Consider the following 25,795-nt stretch of genomic DNA (forward strand, 5'->3'; position numbering starts at 1 on the left):
TTGTCTGTATTTAGCTTAAGGTAGTAAACTGAAATTGGTTCATGTTGATATTATTTCATTCAAATTGGTTAGCTCTTTTGGACGAATCCAGTCACACAGTTTTCGATATTTTCAAGTTTCTACGACTCAAATTTTCAGCACTTAATCAGCCAAAGATTTCAGCCATTGGATTGCTGTAGAAAACCCTATAATCGACCATTCATTGAGTATTCCTATTCAAAGATTCTCAGTGAACTGTCCAGGGGCATAAAATGATATATACACTCTTTTTCTATAAGAGCCAGTAAATAAAAGTTCAGACTTACCGTTCTTAATTTTTTCGAAGATTGGAGGCTGGATTGTTCTTAGTTTGTTCTTAAATTAATAGGATGTAAAAGCAGTGCGATTGCTAGCTGTTTCGCTCTAGGGATGTGTTCAGGCCTCATTTGCCAAAAAGTGAGACAACCTTAATTTGCCGTCAAGTTTGAATATTCACCGAAAAAGCACCCAAACATGGCCTAAAATCCTCGTTGCTGAGATAAAACGTTGTTCAAAATTGCATTTTACAGTAGCCCAACACAGCTTGTTCTTAATTTGTTCTTAAAAACTGCGTTGCACTGATGCACAGGAGCATTGTTCAAAACGAGGCAGGCTGACTGTCGCTAGGACCGGGAATTTTGTTTAATATTTTGTGTCAGAAGTTAGCGATTTATTTAGACAAAGTATGTTGCAAAATGTATCCTTCAAGAAATTCAAAACGGACAAGGCGTCAGATCGGCACGAGTGTAAGTAGATACTTTATTTAAATCAGCTAGAGTGAATGCTTGCATGTAGTATTTTTGCAACGCTAGCTAGGCCTAGTTTCCATGGCAAGGGAAAATGGATTCCATCGCCATCGCTGCATATTTATATTAACTAACTAAATGAAGATCTGCGTAAAACAATAATTACATATATTCTATTGCTTTTTTGTTGCCAAAGGGCTAAAGTTAAGAATTAAAATAATCAGCTGTTTTACTTGCGATGACTTTAATTTTAAGTTGCTTATATATAGTAGTATATAGGACAAAGCTGTTTAGGGACAAAGTATGTAGCATATTTTACCAGGAAGAAAATCTAATGGAGAGTCCATTATGCATCTTTGTGAAGTCTGTGATTTCCAAATGCATGATATCTACTACTCTTTTCCATTCTCTCTCTATTGTTATTTTAGCATCCCACTCTTTATACTGCAACTAAACACCCTGAACAATTTTAGAAAGTAGCACAAGGAATTCCATAACCTTTCACACCAGTGGTGCAGATTCAATAGAAAATGTCATTGGAGCGGGAAAACTAAAATTCTCAAGACTATGCCTGCTAGTTAGGTTGAAAACTCTTTATTCACCTGGGCAATAGAGCTTGAGCTTAATAGATATATAAACTAGCAAAATGATCTGCTCTATATTAAGCCTGTGAACTATGCTGATAGCAAGGCTTGTCCAATCCATACTTATAAGACATGGCCTTCAATAAATAGACCATAAGTTTCAGCCACAAGTTAATGTTTGTTGACATTTGTGTTATGTTAAATTTATTTATTCTTTTTTCTGTACCTACCATGAACCTCTTCTCTATTAGTTCTATCATCTGTGCCATTTAGGGTTCTGAAGGCAATGATTCATCTTTTTCTTCACTGCCAGTCAACAGCACATAAAGAAATATTTACAATTACTGCAAATATTATATCCAGTGGTGTTGCATAAGCATTCTTGCTGGGAGGGTATAAGAGATGCAAAACCGTATTATTTTACCAACATAATTTTTTTTGCTGCATTAATATTTCATCATAAATTTAATTCTACCAGTGAGTTCTCTGAAAGTTGAGGGGTGTACACCCCCTCGCATGCCATGCCCCTGATTATTCAATCCTGATGTAGCCATGGTTCAGAGCTATCTCACTCTCCTTCTGGTCCCTTCAATATTGCCAATTAGTCTGTCTGACTGTAGCAAAAATCTTAGGAATGGAGCACAAATGAAGCTTTTGCAAAATGCAAAAGATTTACATATTCAAATGTAAGGCAGGGAAGGAAATTGAATGCTTTATTTTGAATGTTTCTCAAGTGTGCCTTTTCATATCAATGTCATATCAATATCAATTTTTACCCTGTGTAAATATTTCTATTATTATTATTATTATTATTATTATGTCTCTGCTTCAAAATAATACTTTTCATATCATGTACTATTCCTGACAAAAGTCTTGGAACACTGATGTCAGTTTCCAAGGTCAAAATCAACCCCCCCTCTCCCCCACGGAACAATGTTGGTTTACTATGAAAGGGGTTAGGATTTGGGGAAGCACTTTCTTTTGTGCTTCTTTATGATATTTCTCTAAATTATCAACATTGTTTGAGGGGGAAGGGATGGAATTAGTAATTTTTTTTGAAGAGGAATGAAAAATATGAAATGCAATGCAAATTTCTGGGTGTTCCAAGTACTTTTGGCAAGCATTGTTGTACCTTTTATAATTGCAACTAACCAAAATAGCTCTTTATTTCCTGTAGCGAATGTCTAGTCTCAAACAAACAACACAACTTGATGTATATTTTTGGCCTCCAGTCCCTCTTTAATTCTCATTAGTTTCATTCCTCGTTCCAACAGGAGTTTCTATCACCATCACAGATAAACTTTTAATTGCTCTATTTTACTAAAAGTTAATTAGTTGAATCTGTGAGAACCATGTACCAGAAAAATCATTATAATTTTCTCCTTTTCTCAATTTGAAAATATGTCCTCCCCCTAATGGCATTAGAATCTCATCATATAAATCTGTGGGTTTTATCTGCAAGGCATGGAAAATGTATTTTATTTAAATTGACTTTAAAGTCACCTGTAAAGTAACTCTGAACCAAAGTGAAAGTTTCTGGTATCTTTCTATTCGTTTTAATTCTCAGTTAACTTGATTTATGTGTAATTTGATTGACTGAGCTTAGAATAGTCTTGGTATTGATTAATAAAAAGCCTTGAAAATGCTTGTATGATTAACTCTTTTCGCTCTGATTTGGTCATGTTCAAATATTAATGATGTTTTGTGGTATTTAGGTGAGTACTGTGAACCTTGGTCTGAGCTATGGTGTGGCAGGGAGCTCTGTTTCTGGAACAGCTAATCTTCATTCTCAGAAACTGGTGAGTTGAAGAATCATTGTCCTTTTTCTTTATTTCAATACTTTGATTTCAGGTTCAGTTTTGAAATAGCTTTCTATCCATCCCCGTTGATAAAATCTTACTGCAAATACCCTTGTTGACCTATTCTGCTCAATATACAAGAGAAAGACGCCTTATTCAGTTGTCCTTCAATTTTTCTTTAAAAGTAGTAAATAGCTAAAAGTTCAGTTTGTTTGCTTTCAGGGCACCTCAGATGATTTGGCCCTAGAAATTGGCAATTCACTTCGAATGAAAAGCAGGAGCAACTCTTCAGGTTTAACCAAATCAAGGGTTCGGTCTCCAACAGTCAACGATAGGCCAGCATCAGGAGATTCTTGTAAGGCACAATGATAAGCATTTTTTGGACTATTCAAGAGAAATTAGCCATGGACGCTATTGAAATCCTGTCAGACATTTTATCAAGCAAAAGCAAAGTTGTGTTTTGTCAAACGGCCTTTCGTTGGTCCTTTAATGGTTTAAGAAATTAAAGCAAATTGTTTTTGAAAAAGGATAATCTGATAAACTGTTTGATTAAGCTTGTATTTTCTGGCGACGTCAGTTAATTGAATTTTATGTAATCTTTCCAAACATCAGTTGCTTTGAGATACCTCAATGTTTTTTTACTTACCAATGGCGGACACCTGGGGGGTCGCCCCCAAAGACAATGATCTTTGTTTTGAAACAATGGACAAATGTGAGGTCATCTTATCAAAAAGTGGGCTTGCCCCCCTCCCCAATTAAATGTCTGCCACTGTACCTAACTCATTGAGCTCTTTTAAACATCGTTATAGTGAAATCATAATTCTTCTCTGTTCACTTCAGTTTACAAAACAAAAGTTGATGATTATGATCAACCATCAAGTAAAAGCTCGTGGCAAGCTGCATCTTCACCCTACGGAAAAGCGAAGCAGACGATGCAATTATCCAGCAAGTTTACGTCACAAAATTCATCCTTTCAGAATAGTCCAAGAGATTTTGAACGCAGTTTGCAACGAGGCGAGGATCCTGCTCATCCAATGAACAAATCAAGTCCCCACTTTTACCTTCCAGGTAACCTATTCGTTTCTTGTGTTAGGCTAAAGCGATGTTAGTAGCTTTTTTACTTCACTCGAGACTTCTAAACGGTTTCTTCCTTCCGAATTTTCTTTAGATTTTCTCGACATTATCTAATGCCTTTTAAAATTATCTTCTTAACTGATTGCAGCATTGCATTCTAGATTCCGGATAACATTGTAAATAAAAAACACTTCACAAGCTTGCCAAAACAATGCGTGCTTCTATACTCAATAAAATTTTCAATTCGACTTTTTGTCATTTTCTCACTTTAATGATATATGCAGCGTCAGAAAATCTGGAAATTTCTAGTGTGAAAAAAATCAAAGTTCAAAACATTTTTGTTGACAAATAGTGGCAACAAATTTATAGGGTAGCTTCCCTTTTTATCTTATTGTAGACTTAAAGGAGCAGATAAAAAGAGCACTTTGATTTATAGTCTCTATGAGGAAACGCCCCGTTTTGTCTGCAGAAGATTGAGTCTCTTGTCTTTAGATTTATGAAGCGGCTTACTTCCCTGGCCAATCTTACGAAACATGTTGGTGTGATTTAAACACATTCCAGATTTTCTAGTAGGCTTCACCCTCTGGCTGGGTCACAATTGATGTGTCTGTTTAATGGATATACCCAAGGGAGTGGCTTCTGAGCTTTTTGAGGTTCAGATTGTCCATCTTCCCGAAGGATATAAGAATTAGCCAGCTAATTCTTTCACTGTCCAGATATATTTATTGGATTTCTTTGCTTTTCCAAAGCACCACCCCTCTGATTCTTAATGGTTTTTAAATCTTTTCTAAACTTCGATGAAAATTTTCTTTTTCTCTAAACGATCCTTTGATTGTAAATAAGGAATGCGGATTAAAGTACCTGGTGTTAGCTTCTTCAATAGTTATCTTTTTGCCTTGTCATACAATATTCCATCCCCTTAAAAATAAGGTGGTCTTGTTTGTTTTGGTAATCTGAAAGTAACAGAAACAACGTGTTGTGATGTACAGTTAGTTAAGCATCTTAATCGGCATTTCAAGGCCTTTTTTTAAGTGTAGAAACTCAAGATTTTACTGTAAACCGAGAGATTTGTTAAATCATAGATGATGTGTCACAGTGTCCTCAAGATAAAAATTTTCAATAAAGTATCACATTGATTGCCCTATTTATGCATGGAATTAGTTTATTCGTTTCTTTGTGCCGTTAGAAATTACATTTAAAGAATTAAAGAATGGAGCATTCTTGAAAAGATCCTAAATATCTTATTTTTTGCAAACCTAGGAAATTGTTTCATCAATTTTTCATGATCCTAAGAGACATCTAGAAATGCGTTCTGCTTTGTTGTAAAAAATGCCAATATACATTGAAGAAACACTATCAAACCAGTATTATAATCTACACGGAGATAGTATTATTGTAAGCGCCACTTTCTGGTCTTGAAATGATGATTTAAGGCGGTAGTATCACCTTGTACCAGTGGGCGGACGCTGTGTCCACGAAACAGCTGCTTGGCAGTATTGCCTTTCACATCTTAATACGGCTAAATCTCTGAACTGCAAAGGCATCCTGGTGTTCTTCTTTCAATGTTACTGTCAATTGTCATCAAGATTACAGTTGCTGAATGCAATTGTCATTTAAACCCAATTTGCTTTAGGTAATGGCTTATTGTCCATTAACATGAACAGGTGTAAATAATCTAAAGTTTTTGAGAAATTCAGCCTGAAAGCTGTCCAGATTATCGATAAATTGTTGGAATTCTGTGAAAGTAGGCAAGATGATAATGTTAAGGTTTGACAGCTTTAGAACCAAATAAATCTTTGCTGTAATGTGTCAGTGAGAAGTATTTTTTCGTATTCTCTTTCTTGCAACTCTTTCTTGCTTGTATTTTTGCTCGTAGCCCTCTGTTAGTTAAAATTTCCTTTTCAGTTATACCTTTTGTGAGAAATATTGTCATCTATAACATAAAAAAACTCATTCTTGCAGAGATGTTTAGGTGGTTATTCCGCTTTTTGTTTCAGAATATTTTCTTAACTTTATTTAAGTGTGCAGGATTTTACTTTTTTAGGTGATAGAGTCATTTTTACTGAAGATATTGCTGCGCCTGGTATTCCAGTAATTTACCGAATCGAAGATGAAAGAAGAGCTAATCCCGATAAACTAAACCTAGACAGGTTATATATTTTTATTTTTCATCTTACTTTGGCTTAAGTTGTCTCTAAAACTGATTTGTGCCTTGATAAATCTCACCAAATCGCCCGTAAGTGAAATGGTCATAATGAGATATTCCCCAAACTGTAGATTCCAAAGCCTACATTCCAACTAATTCAAACATTGTGAAGACATGAAATAACTTTTCACTTGATCAAGTATAGAATTATAAAGAAATGGGATTAAAGTAATCAATGGAAATCTTTTGTAGTATTCCTTTAAAAGTTCAGTCTTTAAGTTTCTCACAGGGAATATTCTTGTGGTTTATATCTTAAAGGGACTATCTTTCGTGTCTTGTGATTTCTCTTAAAATAGTTACGGCTGCAAACTGATTATCCTCCGATAGAAGTTCTCCATTCTTGAGTCATGGACAAAAAACTTATCGAAAACTTTAACGTTAAATTACAGGGTGTTTGTAAAAAGGCCTATGCCACAGAATTTGGTCTTTTTTAAACGTCATTTTCTCTCTTGCAATGAAAAATAAAACTTTTTTGAACTATATTGCAATGGTAGCGGCTCCCTTTAACATAACTCTAACTTTTTCCAGTTTTTATTTAATTGCAGTGTCTCTACTTCTTTTATAGAAGTATTTTTACCCAAAAAGCATACTAAGTCTGCATGATGCAATCCCACCAATGTCGTGCAATCTGTTGTCTCACTTTTTAAATGTCTGTATCTATTGTCCATGAGACGTGAAGGTAAACTATCATTGCACTGAAACTGCATTATTCCAGTTTAACATTAATTTATAGTGACATTAAATCATAGTACTTAACACTGGTGTCATCAATGTTTTGAGTAGTCTATTGCAATTGACAATCTGCCAATAGATTGTTCCATTCAAAAATTTTTGCCGGTAGATGCATATTGAAAAACGAAGCATATTTTACTATTACTCATGAACCACTGTTATAACTAACTCTTTTTCTTATGGTAGTTATTCATTAACCATGTAACAAAATATTTCTATTCCAGACGCGGCCTCACTATTTGCCCTATAATAGAAGGAGAAGAAGGTCTTCGTTTGCTGAATTTTCAACATAACTTGATTCAAAAAATTGAGAATCTAACATGCTTTCGAAAGTTGATATTTCTTGATCTGTATGACAACCAGATCGATGGAATAAGTGGCTTGTCAAGTCTGAAGTCATTAAGGGTTCTTATGCTGGGGAAAAATAGGTAAAATTGACAAGATTCCATTTTCATTTTCATATTTTATTCTTACTTATGATATTTGATGATATTTCTCTTGCAAGCCTAAGCAATCAAGTTTTTAAAGAAATTGTAAAGTGGCTGTGTTTATGGTCCTTAGTTTTCATCCTGTCTTCATCTTTGCATTAAGAAAGCACAACTTGAGCTTACTTCATGTTTTTTTATTCTTGTTTCACAATCCATATGTGGGTCTCTCTTGTAATAGCATTTGCCTAATATTTCCTCACATGGATACCCGTTTCTACGCAAGGTCAATTTGTTGCCAGTGCCTTTTTATTTTATAAGCTCCAATTTTCTGCCTGCAACTGGATTCATTAGCTTTCTAGCGGAAGGCAATTGATATTTTAAATCTTTTCTTCTAAGTGTCATGACACTAGTCACGTTGAACAATAAATATGAAATTTCTGACATTATAATTAACGACGATGACCCCTTAAGACTTCTCCCGCCAAAGACCTCCCAGTGATAGAATCACCTTGGTCCCATTGAAATCGTCACCTTGCACTTTATCAATTGTCTACTCTTTTAAGAAATTGTCAGTTGTCATAAGATTTGTCTGTTTTCTTAATTCAGGATTAAGAAGATTGATAATCTTCACGATTTACTGAAGCTTGATGTGCTGGATCTCCATGGGAATAAGGTTTTCTTCGCAAATATAATCTTGTGTTATGATAGAATTAATTTGATAGGATGAGGATTTATCGATGAAATATCATGCAGAGTTATTGCATTGCGAAATCGTCTTATTAAAGTTGTCTGTAAATTTCAACGGATTTCGTATTCTAATTTTTTCAAAGAACTCATTTGATGAAGATATGAAAAAATCTTCTTTGTCACCTTCTTTGTAAACCAACACTTGTTAAAAATTTCATTAAAAGTATTGCTTAAAGATAACCATTGATGTCTTACAGCGATTACAAGCACTAACGCCTAGGTGTCTGCAATATTTACCTAATGTGTATTAGCCTGGTTCTGCTTTTACAGGTATTCATTAAGACACTTCACGTGAATCATGAGCACCGAAATCATGAATCTGACACTCTATTTTATTTCAAACAATCGTACTTTCCTGTCTTCTGTCAACTTTCAAAGCCATAAACAACCTTTTATTTTGCATGCTTAAATGTGTTAGAGCTTAAACCTGACTGCTTTTTAAAGAGTTATTGATTTAGCATCAAAATCTACTCCTTACACTACTGAAACAGTTATTTTCTGGGATGAAGCTCTGAGTTTAAGATTTGCAGTTATTTCACAGAATATCTTTACGTTTTCAGAACGGCTTGTTTAATGGAGTGACTTACCAGATATTAAGTTTTTAAGAACTTTAATATCGCTATCTTCAATGTTTCTTTATTTAACCAACCATTCCCTTGTTGGTTCATAAATGGCAATGTTTGAAAAAAGTTGAAGCTTGCTTTCAATTTTTTTGTTTTGAAGGTAAAAAGACTTTTAAAGTCGCACTTTGCAGTAGCTATACCTCTTAACTTGCTTCAAGTCAAAATATTCCAGCGCTTATTATGTCTACAAAATTTAACTATACATACGTGTGTAGAATCGCTTTCATTCCTAATTAGCTACGTTTTAAAAGCAGGTGAAATTTTCCCTCGTTGATTTGAACTGTACATTCCTTGTCCTTACTTTCTGTAAACATTTCTCATTGCAAAGCTGCGTTTTGTCTTAAATGTTCAGCTTTGACTAGTTTCATCATTCTAGTCTTGTTTATTATTGCTTTTTAGATTGTGAAAATCGAAAATTTATCTCACCTGGTGGAGCTTCGAGTGTTAAATTTAGCTGGCAATGAGATTTCGGTGGCAAATAATCTAAGCGGCCTTGAGTCACTGACTGAGTTGAATTTGAGAAGGAACAAAATTGGGTCCGTTGTAAGTTTGATAACATACTATGCGATTTTGATATATTTCTTTTCGATTGCAAGTGCTATGTTCCACAAGAATTTGAAACTAATTCTTGGCATGTATTCGGCAGCTTGATTTTACGCTTAGTTGTATCTATTATTCTAAGTTATTCTTTTAATTTTGGTTTTCTCTGAAAATCTGAGTTTGAACTTTTTAGATTTAATCTTTAGGTAGGCGCTAATAATTTTCCATTTCTGTCATTTCCTTTACGAAATAACTTGACTTTCTATTGATAATCCTCCAAACTGTATGGATGAAATCGATATTTGTTATTGCAGTTTTTACAAGTCCTTTTGACGATAAGCTTTTCTGCCGTGCACATTAAAGTGTGTACGATTGTAAATTTATCAACTGATTATTATTGATCATCGCTTCATATTTATATTTCAGTATGAGATTAATCTACTCCCAAGCCTACAAAGACTATTCCTTAGTTACAATGAAATTAAAAGGTAAACTCTTTCACTACATTTTTAGCTTTGATTACTTAACGTTTTGTTTATTTTTTCTAAGTATTCACACAATAAAAAAAACTTATTTGTCATTCTTACTTGATTCATTACTTCACTTTTCTTCATTTTTGAAATTTTAGTTTTTCCAAGACCTTTCAGTTTTCTTGAGCAACCAGACGTTGAATTAAGATTCTATCATGCATCATTTTGTGGCCAAGAGATCTGTTAGAGGAATATGATTTCATTGGCTATGTAGGTCTGAAAATTGACAATTTGCTTGTCGAATGTTTACCTCCAAGCTCTATATTTTGTATTACAAAAATAATACCCACAGAAGTTTCTTTTATTTTTCTTATATCCATCTTTTTATGGTAGTCTTCTTTGAGTTTAATTCCGAACTAAATTCATTCTGAAATGTTCGCATTGAAAAAATAATTTTTTGACGGTGTTATATAGTAAGCTTTATCTAATTTGTTTCATTGATATTTAGGTATAAAATGCAATCAAGATGTTTTTATTGTTAAAGCTTTCAGGGCATTTCGTGTTTGACATCATCAACATCTCTCACTGAGCTGTCACTGGATGGTAATCCTTTTGCAAACGATTCTTTGTACAAACAAACAATCCTACAGAATGTTTTATCCATAAAACAATTGGACATGAAAAAAATCTCTGTAAGTACTAAGAAGCTGTTTTTATTTAAGTGTTTTTATTTAGATTGCGTTTTTCAATATTTTCGTTTAATCTTTTTTCTTTTGTTTTTGAAACAGCTTGTAGCACATGTAATTAATCATTGATAAGTATTTGTCCAAAGTTGCTCAAAATGCTGGATTTCAATATATTTCTGTGTTTTATTTAACCGTTAAAGGTGAGAAACCTCCTCATTCGAGACAAATTCAGTTCTCATTTTTCCATCCCAATTTGCCAGACTATTATAACCATAAGGAAATTGTAGTTTCACAAACTTATAGCAGTAATAGACACGATTCCCTTTTCATGTAAATGGGAAAGTATTTTTCTATATGAAAATTTCCTTTCTTATTTGGATGTTTACTTGTTCCGCATATATTTGTATGTGTATTTGGATGGAAACTGAACAAACCTTCTACGTGAATGGCCTGAGCTAAAAGCAGAGTTCCCCCAGCGTTTCCTCTTTGCCAAAAATATATGTGAAAATCATCCAAGCAAAATGCATGAACTAACGGTCATGCCAAAGTATCTTTCATCAATTTTCACCCCCAGCTCGTGCAGTCATGTCTGAATTGCACTCAACTGAAGGCCCTTTGTAGAACCAGCCTCGACGCCTGTAGGTTGTTACGGTGCAAATTATTTGTCTTTAAAACAGTGCAAATTTTAAAAAGAAAATACATCATATAGCTACTTTAAAATAGAGTTCAGGGCAAGTTCTGTTCCTATCTGTTTTTTCTTGGTTGATTTTTTTGTCAAATAAGTATCCATAATTTTCTTATTACCACCTTATTTTTTATATAGAAAGAAAGGCTAATTTATCTTTTAGGCTAAAACTGGGCCTAAGAAAGAGAAAATAAAATGTTTTCTTAAATGATAAGTCATTTTTCATAGCATCTTACTATCAAATGTGAGGTTTACTATATATAAAATGGGAAAATTTGATAACTGTCGTGTATATTCAATGTTTTGTCTTCAGTTTGCAGCAGAGAGAAACCAATATTTGAACGTTAAGGAAAATTTTGATTTGTTTTAAGATTAATTCAAACGAATATATGTATTTGAAGACCAACAGTTATATCCTAGAAACTTATCTTTTTAGCTATGCATTAAGTCAGTTTTAACTCCTCTACGAATACATGATCATCATCATATTAGCGCTTCAGGCCACTGCCAACAGATGCCCTTGTGCCTTATGCAATCATCTACATGTTTCCACAGTCCCTCTCATTCTTTTCTCTCCATCTCGCCCTGGGCCTCCCTCTGGATCTTCCCCCTTGCCGTGATGCCCACTCTGTTACTAGCTTTGCCCACTTGCTATTTTACATTCATTGGCTTTAAATTATTCACATTTTTTCATGTCACGCAATCTTCTAAAAATACCTTTCGATTCTGCACTCTAGGTCAGTTGTTGACGAGTTATCATTGAAGAATACGTAAACCTCGTAAAATATAAAATAGATTTCCAGCCACCATCAATAAAGATCCCTAACAACCATCAAATATCATCTCCTACCACCGAACAAGTTCTCATTCTTTTTGTTCCATGACCAAGATCGTCTCCAAAAGCTTTTGCGAATCCCCTATTCCACCCTCTTCATATCAACCTTTGCCTCCTGTTCAATTCTTGCTGATCAAAGATAATTATCTTTTTATTATCCCCTTTTTACTCTATTAATGTCACCAATCAAGTTCTAAACCTGCAATGAACGCGAATCTCGTCTCCTACTAATCACTTCTAGGTCGACAGGACCTGATGATATACCAGCAATTGTTCTTAAAACGCATTATACCCTAGTACTGGCACCAATTATTATTAAAATTTTCAGCTCTCGTATTTACTCTAAATATTACCATCCTCCTGGAAACTAGCCCATGTTTATCTATTCCTGAAGAGAGGGACAGGTCTGACCCCACCAAATATCGTCCAATCGCAATCAATTCCCCTATCTTTCAAGCCATGGAGACCATATGACGTCTTACCAAACAACGTTTTACCCATCACCAAAGGACGTCTTACCCACTGGTGATCTTCTAGCCTATGTCACTCATGTTTGGCCTATTGCTCTGGAAACATTTGCTGAGAGCAGAGTGATCTCTTGACAACTCCTATTTTCTTTTCCAAATTCACGAACTATGTCCTACAACTCATCCTTCTTCCCCAGATCTTTTAAACGATCTGCTCCTTTCCTGCTTCCTAGACTCTTCTAATCTGTCTTTATTCAAAACTAACATTAAACCCACCCCCCCCCCTTTTCTATAGGCTCCCGAGCTTGTCCCTGACATTACCGACTTAAAAACATGCTTTATTATTTGTTGAGGTTTAAGGGATGCTTGTATTATGAAAACCGTCTCATCCTTTTCCCTTGATCTATTTATAGGATAATTTAATACAAAGAAGGTGATTTTATCAAAATGTCTGATATCAACTGATATCAAAAACATTAAAAAAAATTAACACAAAGTTTAAACGTTTACTTGCTTATTGATACTTTGATCGTCTTTCTCTTTTATTAGCCTATGCATGAATGAAAAGACTTTTCCTACCTGGTAGTTTCTTAAAAAATAAGACAAAGATTTCCTAACCCTTATTAAATTCTGGGCAGTTATCCTTAAAAATCTTAATTCTAAGTTGATTATATCTCGATCTTTCTCAAATAGAATTATTCTCTATTGTCCTGTGCTTCTTCTCGTTATAAAGATAGTGTCTTGCTCTTCAAATATTAATTACCTCGTTAATAATTAAAAATCATATTCTTTAGGACGAGGAGCGGAGGATAGTTTCAACAATGGCGAGAAAGGAAGACGAGAAGCGTCGTGAAATCGAGAAGATATCATCATTGAAGGTACCAAATATTTTTTCAAACCATTCCTTTTTGCATTGCGTTAATCGTATCATTTGTATTCGCTCTCTGTGTCATACTTAAATTATCTTTTAATTGACGTATTTATAATACGTTAAGGTTTCTATGTGATCGTGCAAATAGTTCTATCAAAATTTTCCATTTCATAAGATGTGGTTTATCACCAAATTTTGTTACTTTGTTTACACGCTTGTTGTCTTGATTGGATTAAACTACTGAAGTTGTGTATAGGCTAGTGATTGTCTTGATCTAAAAACTGCAAACTGCTTTTTGAAACAGCTCTTATTTGTATCGTCAGCGGACCAGTCGCGAAAGCAGTTTAAAAACTGTTTTTACATGTTGATTCCCCTGTAATACTGACAGTCGAGACGTCTGATCGCGATACAGTAAGTACCCGCATTTAAGAAACCGCTTTTTTACACTGAGACCTGAAAAAGTTTTTTCATTAGCAGAGACTTCATCATCAGGATCTACGTTTCTTATCAATAGGTACTGTCAAGTCAAATAAAGTCAAGCTATATGACAGTACCGTCCATAGATGTGTATTCAATGTTACTGGTAGTAGTGTATAATACATGATCGATAATAGAACTTCTCATATCAATAGAATATGACTGTTTACACTTGAAAATAAAAAAACATTTTAATTTCATACATTAGATTGCTTCTAATAAATTGAACCCCTTTTGACGAAAATGAGGCCTGTTTCTTATACAAAGGGGTTTCTTATATGTGGGTACTCACTGTAGTAGCTGAAAATGTTTAGTTAGCATTTGTTTTAACTCACTTTTATCTCATTGCGATCACATACGGTTTAAAAAAGGTCGAAAATTACTGATAGCCCAACAGTTGGCTACAGGTGACCGAAATTAGGATCTTAAAGTCTTTTGTAAAGTAAAAATGGCGTTTGATTCTGACAATCAGTTGTTGCAAGCTTGAGATCTGGGCAGTTAATTTGCCGCTAGTGTCTAAAGAAAACGAGTTTAAAGCACATTAAAGGCTTTCGATTGACGTAGTACGAACAGAAGGCTTGTAAGTTTGTCGAGTTAACGCTCTCTGTTTCTTTAATATTGCTAATTGAATTGAGTGAATGCAACGCCCAACTGCGGATTACGTTGTACAGGAGCACGTATTTTAAGAAAGTATTAAGATAAAGCAGGCAAAGCCATGGCTCAGTCCAGACTTGCTGGTTGCAATAAGCTGCTTTGATACGAGAACGAACGATACCCGAAGTTTCTTATATCTGGATAAATGCGTCTTTAACAAGAGTAGCTGAAGCTTTAATGTTGACCTTATGATAAGGGACACATATCTTAATTCTTTTGAAAATCTCTGCCTGGAAATGCTGTTAAGAATTTGATTTATAGAGATAGAGTCAAAATTACGGGTAATAGCATGTCCGAAACCCTAGAACCACTATCAAATGCCGTCGAGATTTAGTAAAATCGCAATGGTACTTTCCTTTGGTTAATTTTGACAGGATGATAGATTTAGACTTAATTAGTGAAAATGATTATACGCCAACTCCTGCGACAAGAATCGCCAATGATTGTTTCTATTGTAGCTTTGAGATTAATGGATATTTCTGTCAAAAGTTGAATTTCCACTGAAACTCGTTTTTTGGCCTAATCCTGCATATTCGGTTGGGTCTAAGCCACTCCACAGAGTGTAATCCTCACGCTTAAAAATGCTCTTGTTATTGGATTTCTTTTAAATGTCTGCCCTTTCTTAGAATCGTGTCTGGAGTTATACTGTATTATCTCCAAATGTTCTTTGCTGTCGTTTTTTCGTTTTTGAGTCGACAAAGGACACAAGTGAAGTTGTATCTGCCTTTTCTGACGGAAAATCAAACTCGTTCTTGAAAATTCATTTTGCCGAGAAAACGTTTCTATGGCAGCCTTTAGGACCAGAGGTGAAGGAGAGTTTCTTATGTTCACGATTCTTTTTCCCCGCGGACTCTTTAAACGGCATTTTTTCAGAGGAGTAATACCACAACCTTGTACAAACGTGCAAAAATCATTCTGTGGTGATAAAGTCTAGAGAATATCGCAACCAAATGGAAACTAAAGCTTTTTTACACCAAAATCCGACATCTATGCTCGAAATTGTTGAACCACAGTCAACCAAAAAAACCAGCTAAAAACAAAGCAATTGAAATTACATCAAATTAGGTGACTGTAATTAAAATGACGCCTCGATTGAGGGTATCAAACCCAGTGATGTCGCTCAAGAATATCAATCAGTATGTAACTTTCGTTTTACAGAAATAGCTGCAATAAAACGTCGATTCTTGCTTACCTCTGTTTTTCAGGAGTACTCTCTGCTCCACTTCTGCTTCAAAGCCATTTCTTATCAGTATCCCATACTTGATTGGCCCTCAGAGCCTTTCAACAATCCTTGATGCGATCATCTTTCTAAGATGTAAGCTAAAGAATATACACGATTTTCGTGTTCTACATCCACCACATGTCCAGTATGATTTATGAAGCTCTTTCTCGAGGACTTTGAAAACCAATTTTTCATTTTTTTAGCATATGATGTTATTGTCTTCGAACACCATTCCATCAATCTCATTCTTGCATTTTCAAGGGAAGCTTTCAGTGGCCTAGGTACATGGATCTCCAGCAGTTGTTATGTTCACTTTGATCACTCTTTTCTTGTTTAACCAACATTTTTCTCCATTTTGAATCAATGTCATTTACTTTCTTTAGACCTGCTCCTGAATATGCCCGCTGCATATCAACACTCTTTGCCTTTCAAATGAATTTGTTGCTTATCCCCTACTGTCCGTCCACATCTCTATATAATTTATGTAACTATAGAATATCCTGAAAATCAGTTAACGCTTCTCTTGGGTAAGATTATTTGTTTGTTTTATTCTAATTTTTCGTTTTCATTTAAATTTTATCAAAGTTTTATTAGCGCTTATTGTATGTCGAAACAATTTTACACCAAATCGTGAAGAAAATGATGTTTTAAACTTCTGCTGTCCAACATTTTGCTATAGGAAAGAAGACAACTCGCGATCAATAATGCAAAACGCCAATTTAGGTCTCAGATTTTCAAAAGGTTTGTTTACCTTTTTGCTGAGAATTTTCATTGTCGTCATTATAATCATAATCCTAGTTGGCAGTAGTTTATTTTCACCATGGGGTCGATAATTATCCTTTATTTCTTAAGGTCTTGTACAACTTTGATAAGTTTCTTACTGTATAAAGAACCCTAGACAGATGATGTTGACATTTTGAACCCCACCCCACGTCCAAGTTGAATTTCTTGCTATCAAATCATGTGCGTCCCAACTTTGTATGTGGGGTATACATGGAACATTTTATGACGCTAGGGACAACCTTTAAAGGTGCATGGGTAATATCTATTCCCACCAATACACCTTGTAAAAATTTAATAAAAATCTTAAGAAATGTATCTAGATGAAAACATTGAACAGCATTGGAAGAATGAGAAGGCAAATTTAAAACACGGAAGCCTGAAGCAATTTGCTAAACCATAATTCATTGCATGTTTAGATAGATCTTAATCATCAAGGTGTGCCAACTTTGGTAGTTGGATAACTGCCTTTTCCAAGAATGTATCCTCAATGAAAACTGCAGTGGTTTTAGATATTATGAGGCTTTTATTTCTCTGTAATCAAATTCCAGATTTCATTTTGTATTTCTTTTTATTGCTAGTTCCAACGCAGAAAATGAGCTCAAAGACAAATCTGAGGACTCGACGACCCCAAGAAAGACGTAAGTTTTTTATATCTCAACTCTCAGTTTTTGTGTTTGAAATACGGGGCTGTGGAGAAGATACCAGCAGAACGAAATGTTAGTGCAATATTCAGCAATATTGTCATTTTGAAAAGATATTATTTTCGTCTCTAAAATTATCTTTTCAAATACCTGTTTTTTGTCCTTTCTAAACTTCAGTTGCTGTTTATGAAATGATTTGTGAAATGATCCCAAAATAACCAGAAGTTTCAAAGAAACTCAAGCACTACATTCAAGATTTCCTTATTCAAGAATACTGAAATAAAAATCGAAAATTTGGATTCTTTATCTGTAACTCATATTGCATTTTCCAACTTGCTTTACAAAAGCCACGACGTGTGTAAAACATATAAACGTTAATAGTGTTGTTCTTGTCCATTGGTTGGCTCACTGGGTTGGTTCATATCTGATTTTGTGTTTATGTGATATAACTCAAAAAACGATGTAATTGTATGTTGAATTTACTACGAATTAGCATAGCGTTTCTCGTTTTTGTTTCTAGATCCTCAAACAAGACAGATTACAGTGTGTGCCACTTGGCAGAACTTGACGATAATCGCCTGAATTTCTATGGACCCGGATCATTAGAGGCTGTTGATAGAAACTGGGGCGAAAAGGCAGCCTCCTCTGTCACTTTCATTTCATTTCACTTTATACATTTTGATAGCATCGTGCCTTTCCTCTCAAAGATCAAAAACAGATTCGTTAACGTATCGGTGAGCAACGTATTTCAATATTCTTTTTCCTTCTAGAGCCAATTTGATAGGACAATTGTTTTAAAAACTCACAATTCAGGGCTTTTATAGATAAGGCAATTCAGTTCTATAATAGACAAGTGCACGGTATATTTCAATGACGTTATTTATGAATCTTAATAATGATTCCCTTTGCCTTTTCTATTGTCATAGGTCTCTATCATCATATCATCTTTCTGGATGTTGGCATATAGTTTTATGAACGTTCATTTGCCTTTGATCTTAGGTCATGCAAAGGCTCTTGAGACGAAAAGATGCATCTGATTTCTGTTTTTAATCTAATGTTGTTTATGTCTAAGCTTTGAATAAGATGATAACTTTTTCAAGGCTAAATCTAAGTTACTTTGGTAGGGAAAAACCCTGCTTTTTATCATTGAGTCTCAGCCCTGCTTTATACCATCGAAATTCATTAAGTTAAAATATCTCTTCAGTTTTACAAATTAGCTTATCTTCTCAACGTATGACCATGTCACGACAGAATACAGGAAATATATGACTTGTCCGGAATTGCGCAATAAGAAATAGTCAGTTAATTACAGACCCGACACTTAAAGTGGCTTTTTGTGCATTTATTAGTCTAAGCTAGATTCAATTTCTAATAGCATATCTGGGTACTTGGACCACCAAAAATTGAACAGATAGTGTCTGCATTTCTGTTGGGCTCCTGTGCGGACGATTCTATACATGTTTTAATGAATTTTTACCAAATAACAAGTTTAGTTGGAGGTCGGTTCTGTTCCTCGACACAGTATTTTTTTATAAATTTGACGGTTTTTATTGCTTAATTGGCTTTCTACCATCAAGAATGAAAGTGTCTTTGTGCTTTTAAACTGTCTATATTAACTTACGATACTATGGTTGGAGGTCTCATTTCAAGGAATTTGTCATTCTTCTTTCCCATTTTTAGTTCAATGAAAGATTTTATTATCTGCTGTTTTCTTAAGTCAACTAGCTAGGCCTAGGGAACTTGATAGTGTTCAGTGGTGCCTATGCAAAACATTCAAGTTCAAAATGCAGTTAAATGTCTGTTTATTTAGCAGTAAGGAGCATTCTTCCCTTTCTGTTGGTGTATAAAAGGATAACGCAATGAGGCTCTTGCTTCATTTGATTTGGCCTGCTGTCACGAAAATCAGGCATCAGCAGCAATCAAATAAATGCCACCTCTCCAAGAATAAGTTTGAAAATAGACTTTGATAGAATATGGATTATGTCAACATGTAAACAGTAGACTTGGTGAAAATTGAAATTTCGTACTCCATTTCGTTTCCTTAAAGATATTTTCAAGTCTGTTAAATCTTTGGGCTTGCTAATAAAACATGTTTGAATACTTCAACAGTCTCATCTCCAATAGATCTTTATTTTGCTGCCTTGTCTGGGAACTGTTTAAAGCTACTATATATATAAAAGAAACATAAGTTGGGCCAATTCTACAAATCGTTTTATCTGGTTTTTGGTTACCTTATTCTTTCAACGTTTAAAAAATTGTTTTGCTATTTTTCAATTTTATTATGAAATATAATAAAGACTGAAATATTATCGGTTATAATTCTACACCTGATTTCTTTGCCTTTCATTGATTTTCCAAATTTGAAGTCATTCCTTTATTTTTGTTTCCACCTTAAAAAATTTTCTGACGCTTTTAAGGTACTTTGTTATTTTAATAATGAAAATATACTGTTTACCGGTCTGTCAAGTTGTAGACGCGTTTAATGTAAAGAACAGAACGGTTCTAAGTTGCTAGTCTGAGTTTCATGCTTATTGCGATCATTAGGCAACTGCTTTGATTATCCTAAATATACGATTATATTTCCTGGATTTTTCTAGACTTTGTCATTTGGCGAGACCAACATTTGTCACTTCAACCAAATAAGTGCCCTGGCAAATTTACGTGCTCTCGAAGAACTGGTTATCGAAGAAGCAGGAAACACAATCACGGAATTCTCAATGTGGAAACCCTTTGTTCTATACAGGTTGTCTCATTTATCGTTGCAAAAGATCAATGGTAGTGAGGTTTGTATGCTTTTTGTTGCAATCAAATACTAACGAAAATATTTCAGGGCAGTGACACAATTCATCATGTGGTGCATCTAATGCAAAGTAAGATGATAGCTTTGATAAGAATGAAGTTTTCTATAAGCGATGAGAGAACTGGGTCTTTTCTATTCAATGTTTAACACTAGGAAACATGCCAATCGAATAAGAAGATTTCATTATTATTTATAAAGATTATTCAGATGACAGACATTTTCTCTTGTTAGGTAACTACCAGGGACTCGGTTCATGCTGAAAAGGTTTTTGGCGCACTTGGACATGTGATGACGTCACAGTTACTCCAATCTCGTTTAATATCAATGTTGGCAAAACAGAAGTAAGTTTTTTCCTTTCATCGTTTATCTTTTAAAGTGCTGTTATTACAAACAGTAAACAGGTTTAATTAACATCGATAGACATAGCATTTACAAAATTCCTTCCAGGTTAAGGATTTCTATAGATTTGTGGAAGAGAATTAATAAACGGCCGCTTTTCTCACTTACAATTCGTGTCACACTTTGGCCACACAAAGTCAAAGTTTGTCAATTTTCAATAATGGCAGGAAATTTGGTGGTCTCAATTCTCATTCGTCTTACTTTAAGTCCATTTAAAGTCGATCAGGTTGACAAAACTGAAATAATTGACTTTGGCTTGACTGTTGCTACGTCGGCTGTCGTGGGCTTTAAATAATATTTTGAAGATTTCTGACTCTGTCTTTTTCCATCACCTAGCACCCTTTGTAAGTAAAATATTTTGCAGATTATAGGTGCACTGACTTATAGACCCTGAAAGACGTTTGAGCCTTAATATAAAATGGGTTTGTCACCAATTTCTACTTTACTAGCAATCTGCTGTTCCCCATTAGAATTAAATGTTAAAGCTCTTAAAATGCAAACTTCTTTTTCTGTTTATTCGTTGTGCTTTGCAGAGAAAATTGGCCTTTTTAGTGAGAGCCAAAGGTTGACGATATATATCAAATTGAGATCTCATTCTTATAAAACAGTGATTACGAATAGTCCATTGGTTTTGTTTTCGTTTTTGCTCTTTGTGTTAGTTATGAAATGAGAGTAGATTTTTCACATTGCTCTTCTATGTTAGTGAGACAATTCTGTAATCAAAGTGAGCAATTCGTGTCGAATAATGAAGCTTGTGGATGATGGCAATTTGCATGAAACGGCCTCAAGTTTTTGCACTTAAAGTAACCGTCTCAGTTGTAAGATACACAGATAATTCTACTCTCATTGATCAGACTTATTGATTGCCTTTCTTCTGATAGAAAATCTGTTTGTTTGAATTTTTCATATACGACTATTTTTATTAATTTCCTTCAATTAGTAAATCAAACTTGCAAACAAGTGTTTTCCTAGTAACAATTTAGTTTTGTTTTTGCCCTATAAAAACTTGATCTTTCATTTTCTTTTGATGCCTTTGTTTCTATCCTTTTGAAATGTTATTCCTAAATTTTTCAGAAAATCTGGAATTATCCAAGATGGCTCAAAAGGCGATGCCACAGCTGATTTTCTGAAACGAGGAAAGTAAGTTTGCAATAATTATGGTATAGATTTATTGATATGTTGAAATTATGTAAAACACTCTCGATACAAATGTCATTTTGGTAACTTACTTCAATTTATGAGCCGTATTCTCATTCCCTTCTAGTGCTTTCACTGAAATATATCCTTCAAATAGTATGCTTACAAAATTTATCTTTATCACTAATTCCTGGGCTTTGACATTTCCACCTACAAGAGAATCCTTTACAGCTAAACTGACAGTTTACAGTTGCCCAGAAATTTTTCTAATTATTCTAAAAGCATTTGTTTTGTGTTGTTTCCCGATGAATCTTATTTATAAGTACATGCATGCATGATTGTTTTCCATCCACATCTGCGTCATAAAAATGGAGTAAAATCAGCCTAGGTGGCCTCAATAGGACTTGTCTTTAGTATGAAAAGGAGGCTAGTGTCACTATAAAATTATGGTCGTTGAAAAACCTGTCTTTTTAGCACGAAAATCTCGAGTAAAGAGACATGGCTTATTGTTGCGATTGTATGCTACATCAGTTAATCACAGCTGTGGTTGTTGATATTTCAATTTCTAAACCATAAGACTTCTCACGTCCGTCATTTTTAACAGAACATCTAATTCTGGGGAGCCAGTTGGACGGGCAGGTTTGATGTATCAGCAAGCGGCTTCTTTTAAGCAAGATGACGAGGTAAGGGTTTGTCGCTAGCCTTTCTTATGCTGTCTACGATGTTCTAACTTACTTTTTCAGAAAGAGGAATTACCTTTTTCTTTACTGAAAAAGTATTAACTTTTCAATATTAGTTAATACAGACAAAAGCGCCCACACAGGCGAAGTTTTTTATTTGCATGAAAGCTACTCGTAGTAAAAACGGTTTCAGATCAAAGAGTCCGAGGAGCTTTCAGTAACAATTTAACTATTTTTGGCTTATCAATCAAAATGATATTTATGCATAAAATGTATATCAATCAATCATGTATTTGATCAATCGACATATAACTTATCCTGAATTGTAAAGTCCATTTTTAGTAAAATTCCTTTAAGCTTTTAGATAATCTGAATGTTTCAGAAATTCTTCCAGAAAATTTGTTAAGGAGAATTTCAACTCCATTCTACAAGCTAGCTAAAAACTCACCTATTCTATACAACAAGCATTCAAAAAGGGTGTGCGATATAATTTGATTAATAAGAAAATAACGTTATCGGGAATATTTAGATTGATCTACCAGCAATCTCTTTACTTCAAACATTTTCCGATAAATATTTTATTCTTGAGTCAATTTGTTTCCTTTCAAGCAGTTTTAATTGAAATTATTTCTCTCCTTTTACAACAATTTGTTTTGAGTTTAGCGCCATTTTCTTGTTTCGTTCACTTTAAGTCTCCCCTTTTTTTGATGAATTTTTCCAATCGAAATGTTACTGTTTACTGCCAATAATCTGTGGGTAATCCTGTGGACACCCAAAGCCATTTTGTGTGGAGTTTTGGGTGCCTGTCACATTCAATATTCTTTCGACTTAAACTTTCTGCTAACTGGCTGTGTAGATCTCCCAAATTTTCATGATTTCTTATGTTGATATTAAGAGCAAGAGCAATAAAATGTCATTTTGTTTGAGTATTAGGGTTTTAACGAAATTCATAAGGTTTCAGCTCAAATATTTGTCCATGCTTTCGAAATGGGATGTCTATACCGGAAATAAATCTTATTAAGAACTGGCTTCGATTTTGTCCAAAAAATGCAGATTTAGATCTTATCGAAACACTGATTGGCTAAATACGAAACCTGTGATTTCTGCTATAAATAGTTTCAATTTAGAGGGAAGTTTTTTGTTGCATTGTAGATGCTGATGCAGATATCGGCTATCGATAAATCAATACTTTTGTTCAATTCACTTGTAAAATTTGCGGAAAATGTTTGGCTACCCAGTCTAGATTCACATATCGATTAGTTGATTTATTCACTTGAGCCTTGCTAAAAACTATTTTTGAATCTACTTCTCCTTGCCACAGTCACCCAAACGTTTCAACAAAAGTATCTGATTCCTTATCGGTTTCACCAAAACTTTTCTCTCTAGCCTTAACTCTTCCAGATTTTTTACGTATTTTTTGCATTACTTAGTGAGAATTTGTTTCAGGATATTAAAGAAAGGAAAAAATTTTCAAGACAATATATAAATGAAGTAATTAACAATGCATCAATAAGCGAACAGAAACGGGAACAATTTGAAATGATCTGGCCAAAGTTTTTTGAAGAATATGTTCAGCGTACAGCAAAAGAAATGAGTTGCCTGGATCGTTATATGGAATCTTCTCTCGAAAGAATTAAAAGATGTTGACAGGGGGTACTAGAGGCACCAGCATAATTCAAGTTGTATTTGCCAAAGCAAGACACGAAAACTCAGTTATTGCTGATATAACTTTGAAACTGAATGGACATCCATGTAATTAAACAAACTGGGTAATATTTATCCAGTTTGAATTCACTTATTGTACAGAATTGATTTCAAAATGTGCTCTCCTAGGCGCAGGAGACAAAGGAACTGAGAGAGCTACAGTTCCCTCCTCCCCCCAATCAGCAAAATTTTTCGACATTTAGGCTCCATTCGTGCAGTTAGCTCCATTTAATTGAAGCGGTAATACTTGAGCGGCAATACTTGAGTATCACTTAGCACCACCCCCTCCCTCCCTAAGCGTTAACTATCACCTCCCCCTAAGCTCTCACCATCCACTAGGCCCATGTTCCAATTTTATTGCATTGTGCAGAGCATAGTAATATATTCAAAGGGTGTGCTTTTTAAAGGTATACCAATATAGAGATCAAGGTGTTTTTTATTCAACTATACTGCGCCCTTAGACCCTTAATTCAGAGATTGTAACTAATTAAAGTAAAATGTGATTTGTAATGGGATTTATACGACACGTGTAAATTGAGATGATTGCATTTTGAAGCACGCTTTTTCCGTGTTGTGAATTCCCTTTGTATTCTCTTCTTGCACTCTCTGCTTCACAAATAATACGTAAATTGTGTTTCTTGGAAAACCAATCTCGTGGCTGAATAACCTCGTTGCTTGTTCTATTATAAGACGAGGTTTATGCAGCACTTTTGCAGCACAGTGTTTTAAAAATGGTAGCAAATTAAACGAATCTGAAAAAGAGCTCTTTTCATTTGACGTGGTACTGGAGTTTTCTAATACCTTGCTAGATCTTGTGGGGTTAGGAGATCGTCTTATAGAACCCATGTTCAAAAGGCTATGATTACCTACTGATTGGTAGCCTAACCCTTTCTGACTAATAGGCTCTAAATCTTTCAGCCCTATTCTAGATGGAACAAAATTGTAGCCTTGATCAGAATTTTTTAACGGTCCATTACAATAACTTTCTTCATGTTTGTCATTGGAACTAGAAAAATATCTTAGAACTCTGAAGGCACATGTTTTATTCATTTTCGTGATCATTTTCCATATTTCTTCTCATGGACACATCAATATAACTAATACAAGACACGTAATTTCTGAACTGATGTATCTATCAAATACGATCTCATCACAATGTTTGTTTCATTGGGGAGAGATTTTGAAAATTATGCAACTTATTTTATCATTTTGGCAAAGCTATATTGAAGAAGTGTCAGCAGGGTAAGCTCATCTATGCAAATCTTCTAGACAAACTTTTATCGAATTCCAAGATCTTCTATTTTTATCTATTTATAAACTTTTTAACTTTTTACATATATGTTTGGAACAACCTTGTAATATCCAAAACGGACAAAATACGTTATAGAAAATAATTGGTTGTATGGTTGTTATTATTTGTTGATTGAATAGGTTGTACTGGTTGCATGAAATTTTTGTGAAAAAATGCCAAGGTCTCCCAATAAATTATATTTATGAAACTGTGTAACTTGACAATTGACACATTATGCAGGACGTTTAAGTTTATCACATTTATAAACATACAAAAATATTAGTTACTAAAGTTTCATTTTATTAACCAATACTAATTATATTTTCCCAGTCTGCTTTACATTTTTTGCCAATTTTAACATACGGTGAACGGATTTAATTTCTACATAATAACAAAGAAGTCAAATGTCTTTTCCCCAACTTTTCTCTGGGTGACTTTTGTGTATAATTTTTGGCTGCATCTCGATTGCTTTAAAAACAATCATAGATTGATAATC

General features: G+C 34.3%; 1 protein-coding gene across 1 annotated transcript; it reads left to right on the top strand.

Annotated features, from left to right (window-relative positions):
* Positions 1 to 622: 622 nt before the first annotated feature.
* LOC135687763 (leucine-rich repeat-containing protein 49) lies at positions 623 to 24,586 on the top strand. Its single transcript, XM_065204403.2, has 19 exons — positions 623 to 764; positions 3,064 to 3,147; positions 3,370 to 3,502; positions 3,988 to 4,215; positions 6,266 to 6,371; positions 7,384 to 7,587; positions 8,194 to 8,260; positions 9,357 to 9,500; positions 9,924 to 9,985; positions 10,512 to 10,659; positions 13,435 to 13,518; positions 16,544 to 16,605; positions 17,226 to 17,285; positions 17,809 to 18,022; positions 19,886 to 20,071; positions 20,320 to 20,429; positions 21,562 to 21,627; positions 22,229 to 22,307; positions 23,751 to 24,586. Exons 1-19 carry the CDS (start codon positions 714 to 716, stop codon positions 23,949 to 23,951), a joined length of 2,289 nt encoding a protein of 762 aa, XP_065060475.2. The 5' UTR covers positions 623 to 713; the 3' UTR covers positions 23,952 to 24,586.
* The last annotated feature ends 1,209 nt before the right edge of the window (positions 24,587 to 25,795 follow it).

The sequence above is a fragment of the Rhopilema esculentum genome, chromosome 20 (genome assembly GCF_057945365.1).
Source record: "Rhopilema esculentum isolate cy_ngs chromosome 20, ASM5794536v1, whole genome shotgun sequence".
NCBI lineage: Eukaryota > Metazoa > Cnidaria > Scyphozoa > Rhizostomeae > Rhizostomatidae > Rhopilema > Rhopilema esculentum.

Coding starts and splice junctions, on each gene's coding strand:
- LOC135687763 (XM_065204403.2), top strand. CDS start 714: ATGTATCCTTCAAGAAATTCAAAACGGACAAGGCGTCAGATCGGCACG. Junction 3,503..3,987: donor GCCAGCATCAGGAGATTCTT/GTAAGGCACAAT, acceptor TGTTCACTTCAG/TTTACAAAACAAAAGTTGAT. Junction 9,501..9,923: donor GGAACAAAATTGGGTCCGTT/GTAAGTTTGATA, acceptor TTTATATTTCAG/TATGAGATTAATCTACTCCC.